Raw genomic sequence first — 17176 nt, forward strand, 5'->3', positions numbered from 1 at the left:
ACGATGCGCATGAGGCCACCGGACGTTTATTAATTGCTTTGTCTTCATTAAATTAATTTCCACCCTCTCTTCCTTTCTCCTTCTAAAATGCAAGAAGCGAGAATTATCGCGAGATCGACAGATAGAAAAAACGAAGACGCAACGATCGCGTCCCGCGTGTGCACGATCGTATAAATACGCGACGCCAGACGTGTTCGGGGGATTGCGCTTTCAGTCGCTGACAGGTAGTCGGCTCCACGGCCGGGTAACATTCCCCTCGATAGAGAGGAAGAGAGTGAGAGAAAGAGATAGGACAGTAGAAGAGAGTCGGGAGAGAAGACGAAAAGCGTACAAGGGCGCCGTTAACGAGACCGGGAATTATACACGCCGGTCGAAGAAACTGTTACGACGTAACAGGTTATTTGTTCAACGGCGGTTACATCGTCTCGCCGAGCGCGAGCGAGAGTCTCCCGGTAGTTGCAAGAGAGCAAGCGAAGGGGGAATGGACGAGAGAGGGAGAGAGAGAGAGAGAGAGAGAGAGAGAGAGAAACCTCGATACTTTTCATCGACAGGTGGATCTTGTCGAGCTGCGCGCCGGCTGCGCACGGGACGCGTTCACAAGACGACGCGTGCCGCGGTGACGATTTGATGATGGAGGCTGCTCTGCTCCCTCCCCCCTCCCCCTCGCCCCGCTCCATCCGTTCGTTACCTTCTTTCTTGAGTTCTCGAGCTGGCCCTAACCACCGCTTAATGCTCCCCGATTACGTGAAGGATTGTTGCGTAGCGGCAAAACCACCGCAAAAGCGCCGAACGACCGCGAAACGTGTCACTCGTGCGCGCACGAGCGAGCGAGACCGCAGACCTATATGCAATTCCGACGAAACGACGGAGGTAAATTACGGAAGGGGGGGGGGGAGGGGGGAAATATAATGGGCCACTCGAGCAAACTTCAAGTATCGGCCTAGAAGATGAATAATGTATCTCGTCAAGAGTTCGATTCGCGGTAATCGAAGAGAAATGTTAACGACTGTCCTTATCCAAAGAGGAGAAATTAAACTGTCAATTACCACTGTCAAGCATTAATCGATTAAAATTTTTCCCGATTAAAACGTGTACTCGAAATGTACGTCTAGTGAAATGTAATTATGTGTAATGATTGCTTCGACCAATCATTTTGATTTGATTAATTGCACATTGAGTGACTTCGTCAATCGATTTAGTCATTCATAATTTAACACGTCAACATATTAAAGTCAACACGTATGACGATTGAGTAATTTTGATTACTAATTTGTCAAGTATTTTAGTCAATAGACTAAAGACGTTACGCTAGTTTCCATCTCTCTTTGCATCGAATACCGCGATTTAACCCGCGAGACGAGACGACGAATTTGGAACTTCGGGTTATAAAATAATGCACTTGACGATCGTGATTTTGGAAATTTATCGTCGTTATCATTGGATGTTATCGTCGTTATCGTCGTTAACATGCTCAAAGAAAGAGAGAGAGAGAGAGAGAGAGAGAGAGAGAGAGAGAGAGAGAGAGGGAGAGGAGGGAGGGGGGACTAATCGACTGTCGAAACTCGCCATGCTTCATCGTCGCTTAACAAGCGCGTCGCCGTGAAATCTATTGTGGCTGGTATTTGAAGAATATTCATTCGAGGATACACGATAAATCGTGAACCTTTGTCCAATGCGGCGGACAGCAGGCGGGAAGGCCTTATGCACCTACTCACGACGGGGGCTGATAATGCGAGTCCCTAATAGGCTGACCACATAATAATACTCTGACCGCGGCTGCAGAGTGCCGCGATTAAGAGAGCGGAGAACAGCTCCGGTCCCACGTCCCGTTTTCTTTAACTCTTAAGTAGTCTTCTCTCGCGTGAAAAAGCTAGGTAGCCATTTGAGATTGAGTGTGAGCATAAAAAGACCGCGCGACTGAAAGCTGATACGAAAGAATAAACAAAAATGTGGCTCAGATTGCTCCTTAAGGTAGCGCAGTACGTAGGTTTGATAAATATAATTGTATCGACAACAATAGATAATAGTTGCGAGAGGGGTTTTGTCGGAAATAAAAAGGTCGATGAGAAAGTTCGAGTCGCCTGAATGTAGGTGTTGAATGTTGCAGCGCAACAACACGTTGGTGGTAAAGTCCGAAAATCGTCAAACCTAAACACGTACCGAACAATCGAATTAAATCGTCGTATTTAAATATTTAATTACGTACAATTTCTCTCTCATTCCGTTTTCAACTTGTCGGTACAAATAAACAAACAAAAAAATGATCTATTATATAAAATAATTTTTTTGTATTAACGTTTTTAATTTATTTGTATCATTATTGTTGTATCAATGGACGTTGGAGATGTGCGAATCAAGAATTTTTATGTCGAATCGAATCGAATCGAATCTCATTTTTTAAATCCGAATTCGAATCGAATGAAATCGAATCGAATCATTAAAAAATTTTACATGACTATTAAACATGCAAATAACGATGGAAGATTTTAATATGAAAGGGAATAAAATATATATTTAAATATTTAAAGTAATTTATAATTAAGTTATTAATTATAAGTTAAATTAATTACAAGTTAAGGGTTTAAAGATGGCCCGTTTTGTAGCTGATGCGCACAAACGCTAATGTATTTGATTCGTATTCGAATCTTCGCGATTCGAAATCGATTCGAATTCGAATGGTTCGCACATTTCTAATGGACGTATAACACAACTTGGTCTTTGTGAGTCGCAATCGTTTTGAAAATTACGAAAATTGCGGTCGTAAAGTAAATTATTAACACAGCCGTCGAACTGCTTTGGTGGACGCGAGTCGCGCACAGTATGCCGAAGGTTCCGACGAATCTCAAAGAAAAGAAGGAGACTCATCAATCTCTCTGAGCCTCGTTGCGCTTGTTCTGCCAATTACGTTATGACGATGCGACGTGGTTCGTGGACGGTAAACAAAAGGGTCTGCGTGTCTGACTTCTCGGTAGCGCAGTCAGGAATGCATCGCCGCGAAGGGAACTGATGGCGAGCACCAGCTAGCTCTCTCCGTATCGAAAGGTTTGAGAAACGCCGCCGAGTCTCGCACCGGAATGTATGATTAGGATTAGGATCAGATTAGCGCTTCATATCACGCGTTTACGCGCGAGCATCGAGTTTCCGTTTTCAGTCCGATGCGTGTCACGCATCGACTGCAATTCCATATACAGAGCAGACGGATAACATGGTCGCGGTTGTTCTAATCACAATGCAATTAAAATATTAATTTATTCGTACACGATTTGCCGCGGAAACAATGTTACGCGGCGTTTCGTGCATTATATTTCCTAAAGCGATAAAGCGAATAACACCGTCATTAATCATCATTACGGGGCGTAATGATCTCCGGCTGGAAGTCGTTGCCACGAAATAATGAGACCGTTCTGCTCCGGGGATCGTGCCTCCCTAATCTCGATCGGCCATCGAGTAACACAGCACGACTACCAGATTTTTCTTTCTAAACGAGAATCTCCGTGTCCGCGGCTTAGCGTGAGATTTTATCGGTCGGTGCTCGGCGCGCTCGAGAGAGGTGGAAGTGGCCGAGGAGGAGGAGGAGGGAGAAGATGATCTGGATCTTGTCACGAATGCGCGCGCGTTATGCCTCTTGTCTTCGGGGTGGTATGCAACAGCGACCATTATCCGCCATCGTGTCACCCCATACGACGTCGATCGCGGTATGCGCGGTATGCGCACAACGCGGCTCGTGACTTTCGGCGGCAGTTAACATTCGTATTCTCCCGATCGACATGATTATTCCGTGGTTTTCATCAACCCTTCCCTTTCCCTCCCCTTGCTCGACGCTCAATTAAAACTAATTCGACGTTATACCCTGCCCTAAGACACGTAAGACACGTAAAAATTAACATTCGGATATCTCTACTAATCTCGATCGTATTTAGCTTTCCTAAAATTCCGGCATTCGTCCTGAATTCCGACTCTTTGAGATTGGTGCTTCAATTTAACGTTGCATTTCTTGTGTGTTAATAATAGCAACAATTAATAATAGTTTTTCTTCTTCCGGCAAAAAAAATATCGTCATCAATTTAAGATTCTCTCGGAAGATTATCTCGGAGATTCTCCGCGCACGCTTGGGCAAACAATTACACAACAATTTCGTACTCGCGTGCTAACACGATTGGATTCCTCTTCTAGGAATGCAAGTGCCTCGCGGCGCGAGTTTCGCGTTTCGAGGACTCGTTATATCGCGGCGATCTCGTAGGCTACAATGTAGAGCGGGCCTGACGAGGACGCCGATTAAGACTCGTAAGTGCAACGCTTTTTTGCGCCGGCGATATTCATCAAACGGAAATTACAGCTTTATGTACGGACGCGCGTGGACGCGGAAATAAAGCAGAAAAAGCCGCCCCCTCTCCCCCTCCCCGACATCCTCGACGCGGCTCGAGGTGTGTGTTGTTGCTGTTGCTGCTGTTGCTGCTGCTGCTGCTGCTGTTGTTCGCCTTATACCCGCGTACGAAACGAAGGTGCAATCTTTTCTAATTATCTCGTTCCACACACGGGGATCGCGAATCGTAATCGGATATGCTAATGGATACACGAGAAACGTAACGATGTTAGCCGCGTTTTTACGTCGCCGCTGCGCGCCCCTGGGCACCGCGGCAAACACGCAGCGCACACACGCTGATGCGCAACGACGAATGTGTGTACCGCAGCGGTAGAGCAGCAAGAGAGCTTCTCAGCCTCGGGCATTTGTTAGCCGGCGGTGGTACGTCATCGGCATGTATCGCGCCTGCTTAGATTAATGGCGGCTTGAGAATTTCTTAATTATTGCACAAGCGCGCGAATACCGTCGCATTGTCGCGACATGATAGATGGTGGACGGACGGAAGAAATATTTGCACATCCCATCTTCGTCAGCGCGATCATAGGCGCGAGTAAGAAACACGGCTCGTGACACGGCTGTTATTCGATATGTTAATTCGGATCTTGCAACAATGCATATTCTTTCTATTTCATATAAAATTCCTTTGGAATATAATACAACATTATATATTGCTATATTGTATTCTAAAACAATTTGGTGGTAATACGAAAAAAGCAACTTGTAGGTGTGACTAAAATTTTTGTTGCTCCATCCAGTTACAAAAGAAAAACTGGGACATTTTTATTTCCGCAAGAGTTCGGGAAATAACCGAGAGCGATTAATTGAATGGTTTATTTGTATTATCGGAAATATTTCTGTTCCTACAATCGATTTCTTCTTGTCTGATCCCTATACTTTCCAGTCAACGGAAAATTCAATTATCAGAGTTCTTTTTTTCCGTGCGGGAAAGATAATTATTCGTGCACTGTATATATGGTAGATAGAAAATTTATCTAGGAATGACAAGTCCCCAAAGAATACACATTCTCAAATGTCAAAGTCGAATCAATGTTGAGAAAAATTTGAGAGACAAGCTCCATGACATTACATCGTAATTAAAGACTCGCAGGTAAGTGTAGACTGTGCTCCAAGAGATCACAAGTTAACGACATAAATTGCAATGTAAATGTCTCTCGGGTGTTTCGACCCACCGGCTCTCTGAGTCAACCTATGAATATAAATTTTCAATAACTGCAAAAATCTCAAGATGGTTATCTCGGAACGGCTGATCGCCCGCGGCTTTGGCATTCGCGGGGAGAGCGCCGCGACGATAAAGGTAAAGCAAGTTCAGGCGATTGAGTTTAATTTGCCTGGCGGCGTATCCCGACTTAATCGCGACTCTCCCTCTCCTCCCCCCTTCCTCTCTCTCTCTCTCTCTCTCTCTCTCTCTCTCTCTCTCTCTCTCTCTCTCTCTCAACGTGTCTCGTCACACCGTGTTACAACTTACCGAATCCATGCGCTGGCTCTCGCGCGTGTTGCACGCTTATCTCGACGTACTAACCAGCCTACTTGTCCCTTCCGTGAGAGAACAGTCGCGTTATGCTCGTACGTGTCGTGTCGCGTTCGTATTTACTCATTCAGAGAGAAACCAGTTTTCGTAGCATTCTCCGCGGGGTGGTCCACCGTCCGACATCGGTGATGCCGATAGAATCGTCTGACGTGGCAAATCGCGAGATAAACGGTCTCGTTTACGAAGAAGATGAACCGTCCTCATCACGTTTCACGTGACGCGTACTACTACGAGCTGATTCGCATAATCCCAACGGTACAAGACGGTGTGTTCGCGGGATCAATAAACGGCTAGATCCGTTCATGTCGCGTTATTTTTCAGGATTATTTGTTAAGGAGTCGTTATTTTGAAGATTCTCCACTCCATAATTCTCTACCTCCGAAGGAACACGTAAATATTTTGCCACGACACAATGGGATCGTGAGGGAATTGAAAGCTTTCGCTTCTCTCCTTGAGGGAGGGAGGGAGAGAGAGAGAGAGAGAGAGAGAGAGAGAGAGAGAGAGAGAGAGAGAGAAAATGCCTGTTGCGCACGTAAAGATATCGAGAGACAAGTATCGTTAACAGCGCCGCAATTGGAGAATAATCTTGATTAAGTAGCAATATTATCAAAACTAATATCCGAATTAATAAAACAATGCAGGGTGAAACTAGTAGTCAAGTAACTGACACTTTGCCAAAGAGGGAAATTTTTCAATACTCTAGCGCGGATTTTATCAAGTGTTAAGATGTATGTAGAGATTTACTAATATTTTACGATTTATTTCTTTTAATTTAGATTTTATTTATAGTTATATAATATTTATATAGTATTTAATTTAGATTAATTTAGATCTTAGATAAGTTTCTGGATAGATCGCAGTCTATTATTATCGCGAAAGCTGCACGTTATCGATCGAGCGATTATTAAACGCGGGTGAGGGACACGAAACAGTCTCGATCGGTCTCTCGTCTTGGCGTTGATTAGAATAAATTGCCGCCGCGATGTTACGTATTGCGTAGATTCGCGGGGAAACAAGGGTCTGTTTAGCGATGGAAATAATTTGGCGCCTCGGTTTTGCTGCCGCTCGTGACGCGAATCAAGATTTATCGATTCGCCAGCGGATACGTGCCGTTTCCATTGGCCGAGAGTGTATGAGGCAGGAAGCGAGGGGAAGAGCATCGTGTCGACAGCCAAAACATTTCGAAAATAGATCGCGCGTCGTAACGCGTATCTAGGCCATATTTATCATAGAACAAAACCCGCGAAGAACCGCGAAAATGTGCCTCCCGCGGATCGCGAATCTACGTTTAACGTCTGAGAGAGAAAAATATTTCGCAAACGCTGTACCGCAAAAAAATTGACCTTCTTTTTAAATTCGTGGTCGCTGGCTTATTTCTAAAGTAGGAATAAATTTGTTAAACAAAAAGTAAAGAAAAGCAAAGTTAACACATCGCAAGGATTCCTACACGATGTAGGAATTTTCGTACTGTCTCTAAATCTCTCTCTTTTTCATACAATTTATTGCCCTTTTTTATGCTAATTGTAGCACATGATGCTCTTTAAGAATACGAGTCGAAGACCATTGGAAAACGAGCTCTCAAAGGCTCGTTCCAAGCGCGCGCAAGTTCGTCGGAAAAACCATCGCGTTACTGGCACGTTTAGCTGCACGTGTCGCGCTTCTTCGGACGATTTTCCTAGCAGCTTGCGAACGACCGTTTTCCCACGAGATACCACCGCTTCCGTGGACCACGGAATCCTCTATACCCCGACATTGCGACCGAGTCGGACCATGTCGCGATGAATCGTTCATTGTGCGGCGTTACGTCGAGGAATCGAGTCGGCATTCGCGCAACATGTGGGCTCATTCTGAGCCAATCTCAATCTAATTTCAATTTTATCGTACGGGACAAGGTGCCGCGAGTGCTAATGGAAGGGGAGCAAAGTCACACGCTAGACGAATTGGTGACGAACCTGGGCGACGTCGACGCGAAAATATCCATGAAAATGAAAAGTAACTCTCTCGTGCAGACAAGACCGCGAACGCGATAACAAAAATATCCCGATGAGAAATATCTCTGCTCTTCGAGAAAAAAGTAAGATAATTTTTCGCGAGAAAATAAATGTTCAATCGTTAGGATACATTTTATGTACCATCGACTTCGATCGATTCAATTTCGACTCACGCAGTATGTGCGCGCGCTTTTCTGGAGATTTCTCAACGAGATTCGGCGGCAGACGCAAGACACACGGTTTATCAGCGATCTCGCCGGGCCATTGTAAATGCATTCACGTCATTCAGAAAAGTACGTGTTCGTTTTGTGCCGGGAGTATCACGCTTTCGTCTCCTTCATCGTCGACGTCGAGAAGACGTCGGACGCGCAGGAGAGAAGGTGGCAACGGCGGAAATACGCCATGATTTGCCGCGACGCCGGAAGCGACGCACGTGCGTCGTCGTTTTCGTAATTCATTCTGTTGTTTTCCCGGAATCCGTTTGAGGATCGCGCTAAACATTCGTCGGAGAACGAAACTCCGAACGTCTCGCGTTTGTTTCGCGCCGCCCGTGCGTGGGCGGACTCTCGTCACGAAATATTTTTCTAATTACCATTATACCTCACAAATTTATGTTCCCCTTTCGTCTCAATCACAAGGATGCATCCCATGGAAAAAAAAAACCAATTTATGTAGTTTATGTTTAGTAACATAAACTCAGTTTATGTTACTAAATAGAAGACAAACAGAAGAAAGCGTATATACACGTCTCATTGTCGCGACCGTTGGAGAAAATTAATAAAAGGAAGAAAGCGCGATATATAATATAAATAACGACGATAATCATGCGAGTCATGGACATTATAATTGATCCGAAACTGTGTCGATGCAAAGTCGCTCGATGCAAAAGAAGCTTATATTCTCGCATATAATCACGCCGCCGACCGGAACTTTTATTCGTGCTCCAAACCGCGTTAATTCCCCGCTTTATTCGGCACGTATCGGGAAAGAGTTGCGAGCGTGATCTCCCGTGATCGGAGCGATCCGCGTCGTTTGGGTCGTTCACCGATTCCGTGCATTGTTCTGTTAGGTCAAGAACGACGCCAACGCTGCTCATAGTATTAAACCATTCTCGCACGCGTGCGCGTAAGGATCAACTTGACGGTTCTTCGCACCTCTCGCGAGAACGCAGCGGCCGATATAAAACCAGTCGATCAAACGATTTAACTATGTGCGCGAAGCGACGCGATCGGTCGAGTGGACGGACGAACAATAAGAACGGGACGTATTGTTCTTCGCGCAATTTGTCCTCTCTCGCGACGAAACACCTTTCGCGAAGCGCAGTCGCGCGAATCAGTGGGTAATCCAGCAATCTTGCCGCGCGACAACGCCGAGTGTCCGTGGAGAAGTGTGGGCGCGCGATCTTTGACCGTTCGGATCCTGCGAGGACTTGACGGTTTATTACTCGCGTCCTCATCTCGACGAAAAAACGCGCCTACGGCAAGCGAATGCCGCATGGTCTGTGTTCTTTCGTGCGCACGACGGTGCTCTCTCGTGCCTTCCTCGAGACCCGGGGTCAAGAGACGACTTCTCTCTCTCTCTCTCTCTCTCTCTCTCTCTCTCTCTCTCTCTCTCTCTCTCTCTCTCTCTCTCTCTCTCTCTCTCTCTCTCTCTGCCTCTCTCTCTCTCTCTCTCTCTCTCTCTCTCTCTGCCTCTCTCTCTCTCTCTCTCTCTCTCTCTCTCGGCATCTCTTTCTCGCACTCTCGATCTCGGTCCCTCCGCCTCGGGTTATACGTCCGCCTCGTCGCTCGTATGTCCACCGTCGCGTCGTCTGCTCAGGAAACCATCCATTACGGAGATCGGTCGGCGTATTTAGTGACAGTGCGGAGTGTGCGCGGCGGAACCGAATCGAGAAAAGCTGACTGACCGAAACGAACGGGCCACGCGAGCTCACCGTATACGTATAGTCGAAGCAACGTTGGAGCAACGGCGGCACCGGGTAAGGCGCCTCGCGAGAGTTCAAAGAGAGAAAGAAAAAACGGACGGGAGACGTGAATGAGAGCACCGCGATTCGTAAGTAGTATAAGCAGTGTATTACGCGTTCCGCAGCGCGACCCGCTACGTTACGCCACTGGCACGTGCTCGCGGGACGCGTCGACAAGTCGCGTTCTCTCGAATAATGAGGAGCGAGACGGCCCGTGCTATCTCGCACGAGCGGAAAGACCCGTCTATAATTGCAAAGTGCAACATGAAAAACACATTTTCATTTCATAGATAGAGCTACACAATAGAGCAACCTGACGACCTGATTATTATGATTCATCCAAGCAATTTTTATGCGATTCTGTCTGAATTATATGGCAAGATAAATATCTTGAATAATATTTAATGTCTCAATTAAGAAATATTTGAGAAAATGAAAATTCTCAAACTGCATGAAAATGTTTGATGGACGTCTTTGAGGTATCTAAGATATCCTACCTGCTTTAAATGTCTCTTGAACATCTGAGACATACATTATATATATATATCTGTGTTGTTTGGGTCTCAACAAATAGCATTTTATTAAAATCGCATCTAAAGTACGTTGCAACGTTTGACTTTTTAGTAATTTCATCGCGATTTAATCGTAATCGTTCTGGCATAAGAAATTACGATTATTGCAATAATTACGGTACAAATCAGGAAATCTTAAAATAGTTGAGCGAGCTGGGTAGTACGTTTGAAGGTTACGACACCCGAAATCAATTTTTATTTGCCGTCACTACTAGTGGTAATTAAGTCAGACACGAATGCACCGCGACAACGGAGTGATTTATACATCTTTTTTCTAATCACTTACGAACACATAAAGCGCGCTCTGTCCCGCCAAAGCCCCCGCGATTAAAAAAGTTTTCCTAGCGCCCGACTAGCAGATGTTCGGAGCGGCAAAGGAGAGGGCAAAGGATCCCGAGGACCCGAGGTCACAAAGCACTTCTTCCCTGAAGTGAAACTCGCGTGGCGCCTCGGGCCACGTAAAGTGAATCTTGAAACATGAGCGACCCGGTGTCATTCTGACAATTGCAAAAAAATGAGAAAAAAAAAGAAAAAGAAAAGAATAAAGAAAAAAGGAGGCCGTTTCCGCGGTCGTTCAAGGATCGTTTCTTTCAGGCACTCAGTGACTATCAACGTGATGGAACTCTCCTTTTAACAGAGTTCATTATTCTTCAACTAAATGGCCAAATATTTGCCTCGAAATGTCTACATAAAAGTCAAATCCTTGTGACGAACGGTACTTCAGTAAATACAACATCAAGCTGTAAAAACGACAGCTCGCTCGACTAATTTCAGCCATTGAACATTGTGTAAAATTTCTTTGTAATTTTTAACAGTCTCACGGGCTCGCGGTACGAGGAAAATAATGCCGGTCGAAAATAAAGATCAGTTACCGTTCAAGATATAAGTAATAAAGACGACGGAGAACGTAATAGTTAAGATGATAGTTAATAATTTAGATTTAACATTCCGGAAACGCTGCGATTTCTACGCTCGACATTTGTACTCAACAAACCAGTAATTGTGTCGGGTCAGTTTGATTTTACACCTACGTGTATAGTTACAGCTCAACACATAAGCGACATTTTGTCCTCGAGATATCGCGCTTTATCTCGAACTTGAGACGAAAATACCTTATCATTTCTTTGCTCTTATATACGTGATATTTCGTCATCATGTTATGCCCAAATAAATGATATAAATATTTTGTAACGCTCCGGATTATGAGGACAAAGATACAATACGATATGATAAACATGCGACGAGAAACCTCGATTTAAATCTCGGTATTAAGCAAGTGAGTGAAAAGATCGATAAGGATCCTTTCCTTCCGGTCAATAAAGATCGTTTTCTTTTTATTATTGTTGTCTTCACCGCTTCGATTATGAAATTTCAGCAGAACCGGTTTCATCGCGAAGCAATCGCACACGTCTTTGTTGTCGATTCTAATAAATAAATATTCCGGTATCGTGTCCCCATATACTTCCCCATTCTACCGATCTCTTGTTTCTTTTCCGAAAGCACTGCACGTCCCTCGTACCTCTTATTATTCACGCCGTTGTGACTGGAGGATTCTTTAAGTTTCTTACCTTGCGCCTCATCTCATGAAGTCATCAACGGACCGTCGAGAGTATCCTCATCCGGACGAGCCGACGAAGAAGGAAAGTATCGCACCGAGAGAGAGAGAGAGAGAGAGAGAGAGAGAGAGAGAGAGAGAGAGAGAGAGAGAGAGAGAGAGAGAGAGAGAGAGAGAGAGAGAGAGAGAGAGAGACATCTGTCGAATATAGCATTCGTTATTTTAACATTCGTTAATATGACACTAATTGTTCTGGCTGACGCGCGACGTGACGTCGGGGTGAGTAACTGATCGTGTTTTTTTTCGATGTATATATATTTTGAGTACGCAGACCGGAACATATGATAACCTTTAACACATGCAGGTTCCTAATATTTTTTAATCATCTGAATTCTTTTCTAGACGTTAACATAAAACTGCTATTGTGCTACAAATATAATATTTTGATAGGATCGTTTTTTTCACCTTAAATAATCAATAAATAACAAATCAATATTGCGCACAATTAGAAACCCCTAATAATTTACTTGCATAAAATGTTAAGGTTATATTATGCCGATCACTGTACACTGTATTAGAAACTTGACTTTTTGCGAATTACCGCCGAGATTCACGCGTCAAAACGCTCGGTTTTTCGCAAAAAACGTAAACAAAGTCGGTCACTCGCATCAGCATGGATAAAGAAACAAAATATCTCAATATTTCACTGATATAAAATGTGAGAAGCTACTTTCAGATATATTTAAACTATTATAATATACATTGCTCGCGAACAAGGAGAATGTTTCTCTCCTCAACTATTTATACCGCCTAATATTTGAAATATTATATCAACATTTCTATTTTCTCTTTAAAAATTAATACACATATTTCATTATTTAATTAATACAACATTTAATTAATTTAACATTAAATTAAATTTTTACTAGTATTTATAGTATGTTAATTGATGTTTGAGAATTTTAATTAATACTCTAATAAATTAATGACCGCGTTCAGCAGAAAAAGCTGCTTACTAAGCGCTTAATGATTATTATCTATGATTGGAGTATTTTTTTAGATCTTTAACAAATCCAGGGGAATGAACCGATCAGAAACGATAATCACTAAGCGCTTAGTAAGCAGCTTTCTCTGCTGAACGCGGCCAATGTTAAATGATTATTATTATGTGTCTCAAGTTGCGAAATTATTAACGAAGCTACTCATATATATATATATATGTAGGTATTCTTTGTGTGTGTGTGCGTCCTTTGTGGTGTGTCCTTTGGGTGTGTTTCGAGCAGTCTATAAAATATTCTAGAAACGCGCAAAGACTGCGCACCGCTCGCGTTGTTCACTGCTCGTAGAAGCGTCGCACGTACGTATTCCCGAAGCGTATAGTTATGCACATCACGGGACCGACTTTCCTCTATCGTCACACGACGATCGCGAGCGACAACGAGGACCGCCCGACATGGCCTGGAAGCGCGTCATCGGCCAAACATGGGGAACGAATCCCTCGCGACCGTCCCGTCGCCTTGTGAAAAAGGATATCGAGATCGCCCGGCGATCGCCATCGCGCGAAGCGAGCAAATCCGTTCGGATTGCTCTTCGCTTCGGGACAACTTGATCTCATAGAGCGATCGGTGAATCCCTTGAGACATCGCCTATCCTGGCTGGCTCCGACGTGATCGTAAAAATTTATACACAATAAAAATCATACATGTACCCAAGTTAGGGTTGCCAGATGGCCGGGATTTCCGGGAATGTCTCGGAATTCTTAAGCTTGTCCAGGAATTTAGATCTTTTCCTGGTCCCGGAAAATCGGAATTTCAACAATATCACAATTATAACATTCGTGTTTTAACTGCTACCAGAGAGAAACCTGAGAGCGGTCACAGCGATTTATAGGATCGAATTTTTCGACGTGCCACCTAAGAAAATTGATGTCAACTAAGCCATTCGCGTGGTAAAAAATACAATCGCACGATTTATGTTCAAACTTCTCTCTGCTGGTGTCACCCCTCTATCTCTCAAATTTAACTAAAATTCTCTAACAACCTATTTTTCAACCATCGCTCAAAAATGTCTTGGAAATAGTAGAAGTAGTTTCGCATCTGGCAACCCTAACCCAAGTATCCGCATGTCCAACTGCCGAATCGACATCGAATTTCCGTCGAAGAATCCCGAAATACGTTATATCGTGGCACGAGAGAACGAGCCCTGAGCATGGAAGCAACAGGTTCGACATGTATAACCGTCGTGCACACACACACACGCACATATATATTGTAATGTTATTATCTCGGTAAAAATCGGCCTTAAAATCTTAGAACGCAAGGGACGCCGTCGATTCGCGATCCGACCCGATGCTGCCAATGTCGACTCGATCGAGCCTCGCGGACAACTTAATCCACTCGGGCGATCTACTCAACGATGTTTTATTCATCGCCCGATCCCTTCGGACGCCGTGGCGTCGTCACGCTCGCGGTGTACCGTTCGCGATGTTGAGCAACATCAAGAAGCAGTGAATTCTCACCTTGACCTTCGAGACATGAACGACGAGCACCTTGTCCGTTCGCGTTGACGATCATCAGCAGCAGCTTCGTCGATAGCCCGTGACGGCGATGTCCTACTTGCAGCATTCGCACCCAGCTGAAACTGCGTCGCACGCAAATGACTCCAATTGCGCAGTTTTTTCTGGATCGAAGACTCGCCATGTCGCAATAACGCGGGAAACCGTGTATAACTACGCACTGCTGGGGGCGAGTCGCGCACGATCGGACGCGTTCGATCACCTTCGCCGATCGTCGTTCGCACTTTCGGCTAACGCGAAGGCACGCGATCGCGAAGTAGTGCCGTCAAGTCATGTAAATGTGTACGTGTTTCTGTTCAATGAGTCCTTCAAAAATTCCTCGGAAACGGCACGTCACGGACAAGCGGACTGTTTGTTAATTTTCGTTGTGATAAGCCGAGAGTTTTAAGTTTCAAACTCCGATGCTTACCAACGGCACGATGGTTTAAATGAGGGATGCGCGCGAGTTGCGCGCGCATGTTCAACGATTGTGTTAAAATAAGTCGAAGTCGGTGTCGTTCTCATCGCGTTGTAATGACGATGGTTCGCGTGAGTCGAATTTACAAGATGATGCTTCGGGATGACGTGAAGGATCCGCGGATGTTTCAGCGGCGAGGTAAGCACCATAAATCGCTTGATGCGAGTAAAAGAATGGGACGACGCGTATTTGGCGCGTGTGAAATGAGAGAATGCAAGCGACGTTGCGAGGAGACACGAGCCACTGCTCGGGCCACCCACACATATCGCTCGGTTTCGTCGCGACGTCGACGTCGAGACCTCATGGGGTTAAAACGGATACGTCTGCTAAGCGGCTTACTTTCTCGGGTGCTCGCGACATTCTTCCGGACGAATAGGGATAATATCTTGACCAACCGCGACTCACTCTCTCTCTCTCTCTCTCTTTCTCGCTCGTTCAGGCTTGACTCAAGACGACGACATTTCCGGTTCGCGGGGACGAACCCAAGCCCCCTCTTCCCGATATCGAAATTTTACAATTCTAATTTTGAGTATTCTTTCCCCGCTGATCTGCGTCGGCATCAATTAGATATAACTATGGCACAATGTTATCGATCTCATACATATAACCTCTAAATCATAAAGTATGCAAAATTCTGAGGAAGAGCTTGCAGTTTAAGTAAATTTATGTCATTTGATCATATCTTCGAGTTCTATTCGAATCATTTGATTTTCTAATTCTACTAGAATAATGTTTCATTTTGTACGATTTAACGATCAGAATGTAATGCGTGATGCGAGATGCATCGAGTAAGATATCACATCGAGTTAAACGAGAACTCCATCGGAATGCACGGATGTAAATATTACGTACATACACGTGAAGTTTACACACGTGCGACGACAAACGTGCAACGACGTCACGATATTATTCTCCTGGTACGAGCGCATGCTTCCGGTTTATGGCTCACCCCGTTTTACGGGCTTATGGCTCACGATTTATGACAGTGGCGTTGTTGACGAGAGCGAACCGAGCCTTCCAGAAAAGCGGACCACGGACTTCTCCTCTCGATATTCTCTCTTTCTCAATTCTCTTTCTTAATGCGCTTCTCCCGCGTCTGTCTTTCGCTCTCTCTTCTTCTTTGATCTGGGCCGGCGCGACATACGAACGAGCTTTTTAACGGCGAAGGTATCGAAATGATTTCGATTAGGCGCCATTACCAGCCGACAAAGCCGTGTATCTATCAAACGCGACCGTTCGTAAATTTCCACGCACCTCAGCCCTTTTTATTCCCCGAAGGGATCTCGCGTTGAATTTATTTATGACCTCGCCTCGTTTCCTCTCTCTCTCTCTCTCTCTCTCTCTCTCTCTCTCTCTCTCTCTCTCTCTCTCTCTCTCTCTCTCTCTCTCTCTCTCTCTCTCTCTCTCTCTCCTTCTCTTTCTCTCTTTCGATATTTCGCCATAAATTACGCTTCGTTGCAATTTCTCGTGCGTGAAATAACGTCGAAAATCGCACTTTCGGGGTGATTTTCATGAGTGACTGTCGGGCCGAAAAAAATTGAGAGAGGAAGAAAAGCAACGAGGAACTGTATGAAGGTGGCGAGCGCTTCGCTAGAGCCATTCCAGTCGGAGCCAGGAAGCACGTCTTGATTTATGCGCGAATGTTCAAATGCCGCGACGATCCTTTCCCTCTGTTCGGTGTAGCATCCAATGGATGTTATCGGGAATCTCGGCAAGATCTACGGGAGATCCCACCAGGAAGGGAGGAGCGCGTCCCGACCCTCGACAAATTGAATGAAATCGCTCCAACCTGTTTCATCACGGGGGCCTACGCTCCGAAGGATTCGACCACCCGTAATTATCGTGACGTAGGTCCGGGACCTCGTGTTCGTGGTGCCGACGGCAAAGGTATAATTTCGAACTCATGTGTCGCGTCGGCGCTTTCTCCAGGAAAATATTTATCCTCCTCCCTTCCGTTGTGTTCACGCCGTCTTTTGTCGCGCGACCGTGACGATCGCTCGCGAGAAGAACGTCAAGTTGAATCGCTAATTGAGGCCGTAAACACGGAAAAATATTGCGAATTTCACGCGCTCGTAAATACCTGTCCAGCGTCGCGTATTTTCACATATTTCTCCAAAATATGACGACGATGACGACGACGACGACGACGAC

At 45.0% G+C, this 17176-nt stretch overlaps 1 protein-coding gene across 2 annotated transcripts in view; it reads left to right on the plus strand.

The window, feature by feature from the left end:
• The window catches only part of LOC105190664 (fibroblast growth factor receptor homolog 1), a 51675-nt gene that overhangs the window by 9565 nt on the left and 24934 nt on the right, over nucleotides 1–17176 (plus strand). The window contains exon 1 of one of the 2 annotated variants that reach the window (XM_011153520.3): nucleotides 12216–12272. The exons of the other annotated variant lie outside the window; for it this stretch is intronic. Coding sequence (XP_011151822.1) covers nucleotides 12231–12272 — 42 coding nt within the window. The 5' untranslated portion in view covers nucleotides 12216–12230. Of the gene's footprint in view, nucleotides 1–12215; nucleotides 12273–17176 lie in introns of those variants that run through there. 2 annotated transcript variants of the gene reach the window in all.

This window comes from Harpegnathos saltator, unplaced genomic scaffold (assembly GCF_003227715.2).
Source record: "Harpegnathos saltator strain DR-91 unplaced genomic scaffold, Hsal_v8.6 scaffold289, whole genome shotgun sequence".
In the NCBI taxonomy this organism is placed as follows: Eukaryota; Metazoa; Arthropoda; class Insecta; order Hymenoptera; family Formicidae; genus Harpegnathos; species Harpegnathos saltator.